The following is a 13,238-nucleotide window of genomic DNA, read 5'->3' as shown; positions in this document are numbered from 1 at the left end:
ATTGCAGCCCAGCAAAGAATCCAACATGATATTTACCAAGAAGTAGACCTAAGTACCATAGATTCTAACATCAGCTTCTATCTGTTCATACGTCATATCCCTTCTCACCAGGTCAGTACCATTTAGTTATCTGGAAAGTGTCCCTTCTCACCAGGTCAGTAACATTTTGTTATCTGGAAAGTGTCCCTTCTCACCAGGTCAGTACCATTTAGTTATCTGGAAAGTGTCCCTTCTCACCAGGTCAGTAACATTTAGTTATCTGGAAAGTGTCCCTTCTCACCAGGTCAGTAACATTTAGTTATCTGGAAAGTGTCCCTTCTCACCAGGTCAGTAACATTTAGTTATCTGGAAAGTGTCCCTTCTCACCAGGTCAGTAACATTTAGTTATCTGGAAAGTGTCCCTTCTCACCAGGTCAGTAACATTTAGTTATCTGGAAAGTGTCCCTTCTCACCAGGTCAGTAACATTTAGTTATCTGGAAAGTGTCCCTTCTCACCAGGTCAGTAACATTTAGTTATCTGGAAAGTGTCCCTTCTCACCAGGTCAGTAACATTTAGTTATCTGGAAAGTGTCCCTTCTCACCAGGTCAGTAACATTTAGTTATCTGGAAAGTGTCCCTTCTCACCAGGTCAGTAACATTTAGTTATCTGGAAAGTGTCCCTTCTCACCAGGTCAGTAACATTTAGTTATCTGGAAAGTGTCCCTTCTCACCAGGTCAGTACCATTTAGTTATCTGGAAAGTGTCCCTTCTCACCAGGTCAGTAACATTTAGTTATCTGGAAAGTGTCCCTTCTCACCAGGTCAGTAACATTTAGTTATCTGGAAAGTGTCCCTTCTCACCAGGTCAGTACCATTTAGTTATCTGGAAAGTGTCCCTTCTCACCAGGTCAGTAACATTTAGTTATCTGGAAAGTGTCCCTTCTCACCAGGTCAGTAACATTTAGTTATCTGGAAAGTGTCCCTTCTCACCAGGTCAGTACCATTTAGTTATCTGGAAAGTGTCCCTTCTCACCAGGTCAGTAACATTTAGTTATCTGGAAAGTGTCCCTTCTCACCAGGTCAGTAACATTTAGTTATCTGGAAAGTGTCCCTTCTCACCAGGTCAGTAACATTTAGTTATCTGGAAAGTGTCCCTTCTCACCAGGTCAGTACCATTTAGTTATCTGGAAAGTGTCCCTTCTCACCAGGTCAGTAACATTTAGTTATCTGGAAAGTGTCCCTTCTCACCAGGTCAGTAACATTTAGTTATCTGGAAAGTGTCCCTTCTCACCAGGTCAGTACCATTTAGTTATCTGGAAAGTGTCCCTTCTCACCAGGTCAGTAACATTTAGTTATCTGGAAAGTGTCCCTTCTCACCAGGTCAGTAACATTTAGTTATCTGGAAAGTGTCCCTTCTCACCAGGTCAGTAACATTTAGTTATCTGGAAAGTGTCCCTTCTCACCAGGTCAGTAACATTTAGTTATCTGGAAAGTGTCCCTTCTCACCAGGTCAGTAACATTTAGTTATCTGGAAAGTGTCCCTTCTCACCAGGTCAGTAATATTTAGTTATCTGGAAAGTGTCCCTTCTCACCAGGTCAGTACCATTTAGTTATCTGGAAAGTGTCCCTTCTCACCAGGTCAGTAACATTTAGTTATCTGGAAAGTGTCCCTTCTCACCAGGTCAGTAACATTTAGTTATCTGGAAAGTGTCCCTTCTCACCAGGTCAGTACCATTTAGTTATCTGGAAAGTGTCCCTTCTCACCAGGTCAGTAACATTTAGTTATCTGGAAAGTGTCCCTTCTCACCAGGTCAGTAACATTTAGTTATCTGGAAAGTGTCCCTTCTCACCAGGTCAGTACCATTTAGTTATCTGGAAAGTGTCCCTTCTCACCAGGTCAGTAACATTTAGTTATCTGGAAAGTGTCCCTTCTCACCAGGTCAGTAACATTTAGTTATCTGGAAAGTGTCCCTTCTCACCAGGTCAGTAACATTTAGTTATCTGGAAAGTGTCCCTTCTCACCAGGTCAGTACCATTTAGTTATCTGGAAAGTGTCCCTTCTCACCAGGTCAGTAACATTTAGTTATCTGGAAAGTGTCCCTTCTCACCAGGTCAGTAACATTTAGTTATCTGGAAAGTGTCCCTTCTCACCAGGTCAGTAACATTTAGTTATCTGGAAAGTGTCCCTTCTCACAAGGTCAGTAACATTTAGTTATCTGGAAAGTGTCCCTTCTCACCAGGTCAGTAACATTTAGTTATCTGGAAAGTGTCCCTTCTCACCAGGTCAGTAACATTTAGTTATCTGGAAAGTGTCCCTTCTCACCAGGTCAGTAACATTTAGTTATCTGGAAAGTGTCCCTTCTCACCAGGTCAGTAACATTTAGTTATCTGGAAAGTGTCCCTTCTCACCAGGTCAGTAACATTTAGTTATCTGGAAAGTGTCCCTTCTCACCAGGTCAGTACCATTTAGTTATCTGGAAAGTGTCCCTTCTCACCAGGTCAGTAACATTTAGTTATCTGGAAAGTGTCCCTTCTCACCAGGTCAGTAACATTTAGTTATCTGGAAAGTGTCCCTTCTCACCAGGTCAGTACCATTTAGTTATCTGGAAAGTGTCCCTTCTCACCAGGTCAGTAACATTTAGTTATCTGGAAAGTGTCCCTTCTCACCAGGTCAGTAACATTTAGTTATCTGGAAAGTGTCCCTTCTCACCAGGTCAGTAACATTTAGTTATCTGGAAAGTGTCCCTTCTCACCAGGTCAGTACCATTTAGTTATCTGGAAAGTGTCCCTTCTCACCAGGTCAGTAACATTTAGTTATCTGGAAAGTGTCCCTTCTCACCAGGTCAGTAACATTTAGTTATCTGGAAAGTGTCCCTTCTCACCAGGTCAGTAACATTTAGTTATCTGGAAAGTGTCCCTTCTCACCAGGTCAGTAACATTTAGTTATCTGGAAAGTGTCCCTTCTCACCAGGTCAGTAACATTTAGTTATCTGGAAAGTGTCCCTTCTCACCAGGTCAGTAATATTTAGTTATCTGGAAAGTGTCCCTTCTCACCAGGTCAGTACCATTTAGTTATCTGGAAAGTGTCCCTTCTCACCAGGTCAGTACCATTTAGTTATCTGGAAAGTGTCCCTTCTCACCAGGTCAGTACCATTTAGTTATCTGGAAAGTGTCCCTTCTCACCAGGTCAGTACCATTTAGTTATCTGGAAAGTGTCCCTTCTCACCAGGTCAGTAACATTTAGTTATCTGGAAAGTGTCCCTTCTCACCAGGTCAGTAACATTTAGTTATCTGGAAAGTGTCCCTTCTCACCAGGTCAGTAACATTTAGTTATCTGGAAAGTGTCCCTTCTCACCAGGTCAGTAACATTTAGTTATCTGGAAAGTGTCCCTTCTCACCAGGTCAGTAACATTTAGTTATCTGGAAAGTGTCCCTTCTCACCAGGTCAGTAACATTTAGTTATCTGGAAAGTGTCCCTTCTCACCAGGTCAGTAACATTTAGTTATCTGGAAAGTGTCCCTTCTCACCAGGTCAGTACCATTTAGTTATCTGGAAAGTGTCCCTTCTCACCAGGTCAGTACCATTTAGTTATCTGGAAAGTGTCCCTTCTCACCAGGTCAGTAACATTTAGTTATCTGGAAAGTGTCCCTTCTCACCAGGTCAGTAACATTTAGTTATCTGGAAAGTGTCCCTTCTCACCAGGTCAGTAACATTTAGTTATCTGGAAAGTGTCCCTTCTCACCAGGTCAGTAACATTTAGTTATCTGGAAAGTGTCCCTTCTCACCAGGTCAGTAACATTTAGTTATCTGGAAAGTGTCCCTTCTCACCAGGTCAGTAATATTTAGTTATCTGGAAAGTGTCCCTTCTCACCAGGTCAGTACCATTTAGTTATCTGGAAAGTGTCCCTTCTCACCAGGTCAGTACCATTTAGTTATCTGGAAAGTGTCCCTTCTCACCAGGTCAGTACCATTTAGTTATCTGGAAAGTGTCCCTTCTCACCAGGTCAGTACCATTTAGTTATCTGGAAAGTGTCCCTTCTCACCAGGTCAGTAACATTTAGTTATCTGGAAAGTGTCCCTTCTCACCAGGTCAGTAACATTTAGTTATCTGGAAAGTGTCCCTTCTCACCAGGTCAGTAACATTTAGTTATCTGGAAAGTGTCCCTTCTCACCAGGTCAGTAACATTTAGTTATCTGGAAAGTGTCCCTTCTCACCAGGTCAGTAACATTTAGTTATCTGGAAAGTGTCCCTTCTCACCAGGTCAGTAACATTTAGTTATCTGGAAAGTGTCCCTTCTCACCAGGTCAGTAACATTTAGTTATCTGGAAAGTGTCCCTTCTCACCAGGTCAGTACCATTTAGTTATCTGGAAAGTGTCCCTTCTCACCAGGTCAGTACCATTTAGTTATCTGGAAAGTGTCCCTTCTCACCAGGTCAGTAACATTTAGTTATCTGGAAAGTGTCCCTTCTCACCAGGTCAGTACCATTTAGTTATCTGGAAAGTGTCCCTTCTCACCAGGTCAGTACCATTTAGTTATCTGGAAAGTGTCCCTTCTCACCAGGTCAGTAACATTTAGTTATCTGGAAAGTGTCCCTTCTCACCAGGTCAGTACCATTTAGTTATCTGGAAAGTGTCCCTTCTCACCAGGTCAGTACCATTTAGTTATCTGGAAAGTGTCCCTTCTCACCAGGTCAGTACCATTTAGTTATCTGGAAAGTGTCCCTTCTCACCAGGTCAGTAACATTTAGTTATCTGGAAAGTGTCCCTTCTCACCAGGTCAGTACCATTTAGTTATCTGGAAAGTGTCCCTTCTCACCAGGTCAGTACCATTTAGTTATCTGGAAAGTGTCCCTTCTCACCAGGTCAGTAACATTTAGTTATCTGGAAAGTGTCCCTTCTCACCAGGTCAGTACCATTTAGTTATCTGGAAAGTGTCCCTTCTCACCAGGTCAGTACCATTTAGTTATCTGGAAAGTGTGGTGTTTTATGTCTGTTTTGGGCGGCTTGGTGTGTGGCATGTTCTGAGAGTTTTGCAGGGGTAGCCTGGTCCCAGATCTGTTGGTTCTATCAAGTCAACATTCCTTGTAATGCCCAAATGTTTAGCTCGCCGTTGAGCAATGGCGTTGAGCAATGGCGTTGAGCAATGGCGTTGAGCAATGGCGTTGAGCAATGGCGTTGAGCAATGGCGTTGAGCAATGGCGTTGAGCAATGGCGTTGAGCAATGGCAAGCACAAACAATAAAGAGGAGTTGAGGGGGTAACAGGTGGGGGGTCACTTACATCAGGGTTGAGGTTGGAGACAAGGAGAACGGCGTGAACAGCGATCGGGGCCATGCCGTGTAGGGTCATCCGTGAGCCGGGCATGGCGAGGGGTCCCAGAGCGCCGGTCATCGTGTGCATGGACAGACCTGGGGGCACGCACGATAGCAGGTCAAAGGGCGGGCCTACTAGAGGAGGGAGGAGGGCCCAGGGTCAGTATGAGGAGAGGAGAGACGGTAGGAGAGGGGAGGGGGAGGAGAGACGTTAGGAGAGAGGAGGGGAGAGCCCAGGATCAGTATGAGGAGGGAGGAGAGACAGTAGGAGAAGGGAGGGGAGGGGGAGAAAAGACGGTAGGAGAGGGGAGGTGAGGGGAGGGGAGGGGGGAGGGGGAGGAGAGACGTTAGAAGAGGGGAGGGGGGAGGGGGAGGAGAGACGTTAGGAGAGGGGAGGGGAGGAAGAGACTGTAGGAGAGGGGAGGTGAGGGGGGAAAAGAGACGGTAGGAGAGGGGGGAGGAGAGACGGTAGGAGAGGGGAGGAGAGGTGAGGGGGGAGGAGAGACGGTAGGAGAGGGGAGGTGAGGGGAGGGGAGGTGAGGGGGGTGTCCCAAATGGCACCCTATTCACTATATAGTACATTTGGGACGCAGTCGGAGAGTGGGAGAAAGATGATGATGATGATGATGGTTGAGATTATGTACTTATAAAAATAGAAACACTAGAACATGATTCCCCAGTCAAGTCAATGGGGCTGAAGATGATTCCCCAGTCAAGTCAATGGGGCTGAAGATGATTCCCCAGTCAAGTCAATGGGGCTGAAGATGATTCCCCAGTCAAGTCAATGGGGCTGAAGATGATTCCCCAGTCAAGTCAATGGGGCTGAAGATGATTCCCCAGTCAAGTCAATGGGGCTGAAGATGATTCCCCAGTCAAGTCAATGGGGCTGAAGATGATTCCCCAGTCAAGTCAATGGGGCTGAAGATGATTCCCCAGTCAAGTCAATGGGGCTGCCGTGGTCTGAGGATGATTCCCCAGTCAAGTCAATGGGGCTGACGCGGTCTGAGGATGATGCCCCAGTCAAGTCAATGGGGCTGCGGTGGTCTGAGGATGATTCCCCAGTCAAGTCAATGGGGCTGCCGCGGTCTGAGGATGATTCCCCAGTCAAGTCAATGGGGCTGCCGTGGTCTGAGGATGATTCCCCAGTCAAGTCAATGGGGCTGCCGTGGTCTGAGGATGATTCCCCAGTCAAGTCAATGGGGCTGCTGCGGTCTGAGGATGATTCCCCAGTCAAGTCAATGGGGCTGCCGTGGTCTGAGGATGATTCCCCAGTCAAGTCAATGGGGCTGCCGCGGTATGAGGATGATTCCCCAGTCAAGTCAATGGGGCTGCCGCGGTCTGAGGATGATTCCCCAGTCAAGTCAATGGGGCTGCCGTGGTCTGAGGATGATTCCCCAGTCAAGTCAATGGGGCTGCCGCGGTATGAGGATGATTCCCCAGTCAAGTCAATGGGGCTGCCGTGGTCTGAGGATGATTCCCCAGTCAAGTCAATGGGGCTGCCGTGGTCTGAGGATGATGCCCCAGTCAAGTCAATGGGGCTGGAGGAGAGTGATAGTGGGGTGGTACCTACCTATATAGGGGGTATGGGGCAGGAGGAGGGTGATACCTACCTATATAGGGGGTATGGGGCTGGAGGAGGGTGATAGTGGGGTGGTACCTACCTATATAGGGGGTATGGGGCTGGAGGAGGGTGTACCTACCTATATAGGGGGTATGGGGCAGGAGGAGGGTGTACCTACCTATATAGGGGGTATGGGGCTGGAGGAGGGTGATAGTGGGGTGGTACCTACCTATATAGGGGGTATGGGGCAGGAGGAGGGTGATACCTACCTATATAGGGGGTATGGTGCTGGAGGAGGGTGATGGTGGGGTGGTACCTCCCTATATAGGGGGTATGGGGCAGGAGGAGGGTGATAGTGGGGTGGTACCTACCTATATAGGGGGTATGGGGCAGGAGGAGGGTGATGGTGGGGTGGTACCTACCTATATAGGGGGTATGGGGCAGGAGGAGGGTGATGGTGGGGTGGTACCTACCTATATAGGGGGTATGGGGCAGGAGGAGGGTGATAGTGGGGTGGTACCTACCTATATAGGGGGTATGGGGCTGGAGGAGGGTGTACCTACCTATATGGGGGGTATGGGGCTGGAGGAGGGTGTACCTACCTATATAGGGGGTATGGGGCAGGAGGAGGGTGATACCTACCTATATAGGGGGTATGGGGCAGTGATAGTGGGGTGGTACCTACCTATATAGGGGGTATGGGGCTGGAGGAGAGTGATAGTGGGGTGGTACCTACCTATATAGGGGGTATGGGGCTGGAGGAGGGTGATACCTAGCTTTATAGGGGGTATAGGGCAGGAGGAGGGTGATAGTGTGGTGGTACCTACCTGCTTGGGGGAACCCAATTGCGGGGCCAAAACCTGCTGCCCCAGCGTAAGGCGAAGAGATGATACCCGGAGCACCTGGAAACACAATAAATCAAATGTATGAAATATAAAGCCCTTTTTACCTCAGCAGTTGTCACAAAGTGCTTAACTTTCCCAAGATCCCAAAGGCCCGACAAAGCAGCATTGGTGGGAAAAGTATCCAATGGTCATACTTGACTAAAAGTAAAGATACCTTAATAGAAAATAACTCAATCAAAAGTGAAAGTCACCCAGTAAAATACTACTTGAGTAAAAGTCTAAAAGTATTGCATTTTAAATATACTGAAGTATCAAAAGTAACAGTCGAAAATATAAATAATTTCAAATTCCTTATATTAATTAAGAAAACCAGATGGCACCAATTTACAGATAACCAGGGACAGACTCCAACACAACATAATTTACAAATTACGCATGTGTGATTAGTGAGTCCTCTAGATCAGAGGCAGTAGGGACGACCAGGGATGTTCTCTGTTTAGTGAGTCCTCCAGATCAGAGGCAGTAGGGACGACCAGGGATGTTCTCTGTTTAGTGAGTCCTCCAGATCAGAGGAAGTAGGGACGACCAGGGATGTTCTCTGTTTAGTGAGTCCTCCAGATCAGAGGCAGTAGGGACGACCAGGGATGTTCTCTGTTTAGTGAGTCCTCCAGATCAGAGGAAGTAGGGACGACCAGGGATGTTCTCTGTTTAGTGAGTCCTCCAGATCAGAGGCAGTAGGGACGACCAGGGATGTTCTCTGTTTAGTGAGTCCTCCAGATCAGAGGAAGTAGGGACGACCAGGGATGTTCTCTGTTTAGTGAGTCCTCCAGATCAGAGGCAGTAGGGACGACCAGGGATGTTCTCTGTTTAGTGAGTCCTCCAGATCAGAGACAGTAGGGATGACCAGGGATGTTCTCTGTTTAGTGAGTCCTCCAGATCAGAGGCAGTAGGGATGACCAGGGATGTTCTCTGTTTAGTGAGTCCTCCAGATCAGAGGCAGTAGGGATGACCAGGGATGTTCTCTGTTTAGTGAGTCCTCCAGATCAGAGGCAGTAGGGATGACCAGGGATGTTCTCTGTTTAGTGAGTCCTCCAGATCAGAGGCAGTAGGGACGACCAGGGATGTTCTCTGTTTAGTGAGTCCACCAGATCAGAGGCAGTAGGGACGACCAGGGATGTTCTCTGTTTAGTGAGTCCTCCAGATCAGAGACAGTAGGGATGACCAGGGATGTTCTCTGTTTAGTGAGTCCTCCAGATCAGAGGCAGTAGGGATGACCAGGGATGTTCTCTGTTTAGTGAGTCCTCCAGATCAGAGGCAGTAGGGATGACCAGGGATGTTCTCTGTTTAGTGAGTCCTCCAGATCAGAGGCAGTAGGGATGACCAGGGATGTTCTCTGTTTAGTGAGTCCTCCAGATCAGAGACAGTAGGGATGACCAGGGATGTTCTCTGTTTAGTGAGTCCTCCAGATCAGAGGCAGTAATGACGACCAGGGATGTTCTCTGTTTAGTGAGTCCGCCAGATCAGAGGCAGTAGGGATGACCAGGGATGTTCTCTGTTTAGTGAGTCCTCCAGATCAGAGGAAGTAGGGATGACCAGGGATGTTCTCTGTTTAGTGAGTCCTCCAGATCAGAGGAAGTAGGGATGACCAGGGATGTTCTCTGTTTAGTGAGTCCTCCAGATCAGAGGAAGTAGGGATGACCAGGGATGTTCTCTGTTTAGTGAGTCCTCCAGATCAGAGGCAGTAGGGATGACCAGGGATGTTCTCTGTTTAGTGAGTCCGCCAGATCAGAGGCAGTAGGGATGACCAGGGATGTTCTCTGTTTAGTGAGTCCTCCAGATCAGAGGCAGTAGGGATGACCAGGGATGTTCTCTGTTTAGTGAGTCCTCCAGATCAGAGGAAGTAGGGACGACCAGGGATGTTCTCTGTTTAGTGAGTCCTCCAGATCAGAGGCAGTAGGGACGACCAGGGATGTTCTCTGTTTAGTGAGTCCACCAGATCAGATGCAGTAGGGATGACCAGGGATGTTCTCTGTTTAGTGAGTCTTCCAGATTAGAGGCAGTAGGGATGACCAGGGATGTTCTCTGTTTAGTGAGTCCTCCAGATCAGAGGCAGTAGGGATGACCAGGGATGTTCTCTGTTTAGTGAGTCCTCCAGATCAGAGGCAGTAGGGATGACCAGGGATGTTCTCTGTTTAGTGAGTCCTCCAGATCAGAGGTAGTAGGGATGACCAGGGATGTTCTCTGTTTAGTGAGTCCGCCAGATCAGAGGCAGTAGGGATGTTCTCTGTTTAGTGAGTCCTCCAGATCAGAGGCAGTAGGGATGACCAGGAATGTTCTCTGTTTAGTGAGTCCTCCAGATCAGAGGCAGTAGGGGGGATGTTGTCTTGTTAAGTGTGTGAATTGGAACCTTGTCCAATTTTTTAATTCAAGGCCCCTACAAACAGTAGACTATTCCATATGGTACACGTTGCTCACAAAGCAATCCCAAAAGGGGACACCGCTTTTCAATTTCCTCATTGTGGGGGGGGGGGGTTGTTGTTGGGGCTGCCAATACAGGAAATTAAATGTTGGAAGGTTTACAGTTCATTAAAGAAGAGGAATGTTCGCAAGCTCAATCCCTACAAGCATTCCTTCCTCCCAAATGGGACCCTATTCCCTAAATAGTGCACTATATTGGGCATACGGTGCAATTTGGGACGCAGAGTCTCTTCTCTTGTTACACTACAGAACCAACCAGTTTCGTGACAGCAGAGAGCTAGGTGTGATAAGGGTTCAACCTGTGCTCTATTTGCTATTTAGTGCAGTTTTAACCAAACTCTTATTCACAAAACAAAAAAATGGTTTTAAATGAAATATTAGCTTTTGTCTGGAGCCAAAAAAAGACAGAAAATTCAAAAGTGAATTTGACGTTATGCACTAACAAGGTTTTTCAGCATAAGCAGATTGACTACTGCTAGAGATGTTTACGGGTGTGACAAGTAGTCTGACATAATGAGTATGAGAACGGATATGGGAAAATCACCAAGATAGCGCCGACAGATAGGACAGCCGTTGCTTCTAGCTCCTAGGCAATAGCTGTTACATTATTAGCACAGAAATTCAGAGTCATGAGTCATGAGGCACGCGCACACCACCCACCGCTTCCAAGTATGCACAGTAACTCGCTAATGTTCAGTCTCTGGATAATAAAATTGACGAGCTCAGGGCGAGGATTTCCTTCCAGAGAGACATCAGGGACTGTAACATACTCTGTTTCACGGAAACATGGCTCTCCCGGAATATACTGTCTGAGTCCGTACAGCCAGTTGGGTTCTCAGTTCATCGCGCAGACAGGAATAAATGTCTCTCCTTGAAGAAGAAGGGTATGATGAACTCTTCATGGTGTGATTGTGATAACATACAGGAACTCAAGTCCTTTTGTTCACCCGACCTAGAATACCTCACAATCAAATGCCGACCGTATTACCTCCCAAGAGAATTCTCTTCGGTTATAGTCACAGCCGTGTATATTCCCCCTCAAGCCAGATACCAAGAGGCCCCTCAAAGACCCTCACTGGACTTTATGCAAACTGGAAGCCATTTATCCTGAGGCCACATTTATTGTAGCTGGGGATTTTAACAAAGCAAATTTGAAGAAAACCCTACCGAAGTTCTATCAACACATTGACTGTAGTACTCGTGCTGCTAAAACACTCGACTACTAACCACTAGGCTACCTGCCGCCTCTACACTCTAACCACTAGGCTACCTGCCGCCTCTACACTCTAACCACTAGGCTACCTGCCTCCTCTACACTCTAACCACTAGGCTACCTGCCTCCTCTACACTCTAACCACTAGGCTACCCTGCCGCCTCTACACTCTAACCACTAGGCTACCTGCCACCCCTACACTCTAACCACTAGACTACCTGCCTCCTCTACACTCTAACCACTAGGCTACCCTGCCGCCTCTACACTCTAACCACTAGGCTACCTGCCACCCCTACACTCTAACCACTAGGCTACCTGCCACCCCTACACTCTAACCACTAGACTACCTGCCTCCTCTACACTCTAACCACTAGGCTACCCTGCCGCCTCTACACTCTAACCACTAGGCTACCTGCCACCCCTACACTCTAACCACTAGGCTACCTGCCACCCCTACACTCTAACCACTAGGCTACCTGCCTCCTCTACACTCTAACCACTAGGCTACCTGCCTCCTCTACACTCTAACCACTAGGCTACCTGCCGCCTCTACACTCTAACCACTAGGCTACCTCTACACTCTAACCACTAGGCTACCTGCCACCTCTACACTCTAACCACTAGGCTACCCTGCCGCCTCTACACTCTAACCACTAGGCTACCTGCCACCCCTACACTCTAACCACTAGACTACCTGCCTCCTCTACACTCTAACCACTAGGCTACCCTGCCGCCTCTACACTCTAACCACTAGGCTACCTGCCACCCCTACACTCTAACCACTAGGCTACCTGCCACCCCTACACTCTAACCACTAGACTACCTGCCTCCTCTACACTCTAACCACTAGGCTACCCTGCCGCCTCTACACTCTAACCACTAGGCTACCTGCCACCTCTACACTCTAACCACTAGGCTACCTGCCTCCTCTACACTCTAACCACTAGGCTACCTGCCTCCTCTACACTCTAACCACTAGGCTACCTGCCTCCTCAACACTCTAACCACCAGGCTACCTGCCGCCTCTACACTCTAACCACTAGGCTACCTGCCACCTCTACACTCTAAACACTAGGCTACCTGCCACCTCTACACTCTAACCACTAGGCTACCTGCCTCCTCTACACTCTAACCACTAGGCTACCTGCCGCCTCTACACTCTAACCACTAGGCTACCTGCCGCCTCTACACTCTAACCACTAGGCTACCTCTACACTCTAACCACTATGTTACCTGCCTCCTCTACACTCTAACCACTAGGCTACCTGCCGCCTCTACACTCTAACCACTAGGCTACCTGCCTCCTCTACACTCTAACCACTAGGCTACCTGCAGCCTCTACACTCTAACCACTAGGCTACCTGCCTCCTCTACACTCTAACCACTAGGCTACCTGCCACCTCTACACTCTAACCACTAGGCTACCCTGCCGCCTCTACACTCTAACCACTAGGCTACCTGCCACCCCTACACTCTAACCACTAGACTACCTGCCTCCTCTACACTCTAACCACTAGGCTACCCTGCCGCCTCTACACTCTAACCACTAGGCTACCTGCCACCCCTACACTCTAACCACTAGGCTACCTGCCACCCCTACACTCTAACCACTAGACTACCTGCCTCCTCTACACTCTAACCACTAGGCTACCCTGCCGCCTCTACACTCTAACCACTAGGCTACCTGCCACCCCTACACTCTAACCACTAGGCTACCTGCCACCCCTACACTCTAACCACTAGGCTACCTGCCTCCTCTACACTCTAACCACTAGGCTACCTGCCTCCTCTACACTCTAACCACTAGGCTACCTGCCTCCTCTACACTCTAACCACTAGGCTACCTGCCTC

General features: G+C 48.0%; 1 protein-coding gene across 4 annotated transcripts in view; it reads right to left on the bottom strand.

Moving 5' to 3' along the window:
* LOC110536866 (polypyrimidine tract-binding protein 3) overlaps positions 1–13,238 on the bottom strand; it is a 125,443-nt gene that overhangs the window by 17,073 nt on the left and 95,132 nt on the right. For 2 of the 4 annotated variants that reach the window (XM_036936744.2, XM_036936746.2), the window contains exons 8-9: positions 7,679–7,753; positions 5,259–5,425 (exon numbers count right to left, since the gene is read on the bottom strand). In XM_036936744.2, the coding sequence (XP_036792639.1) occupies positions 5,259–5,425; positions 7,679–7,753 (242 nt within the window). The remainder of the gene's footprint in view (positions 1–5,258; positions 5,426–7,678; positions 7,754–13,238) is intronic. The other 2 variants (XM_036936747.2, XM_090191555.1) reach the window with 1 other exon arrangement.

Source organism: Oncorhynchus mykiss, chromosome 12 (genome assembly GCF_057628025.1).
Source record: "Oncorhynchus mykiss isolate SJ-2025 chromosome 12, ASM5762802v1, whole genome shotgun sequence".
Lineage (NCBI taxonomy): Eukaryota > Metazoa > Chordata > Actinopteri > Salmoniformes > Salmonidae > Oncorhynchus > Oncorhynchus mykiss.
The sequence above is the reverse complement of the archived record's forward strand: the minus strand, read 5'-3'. Positions and strand labels throughout refer to the sequence as shown.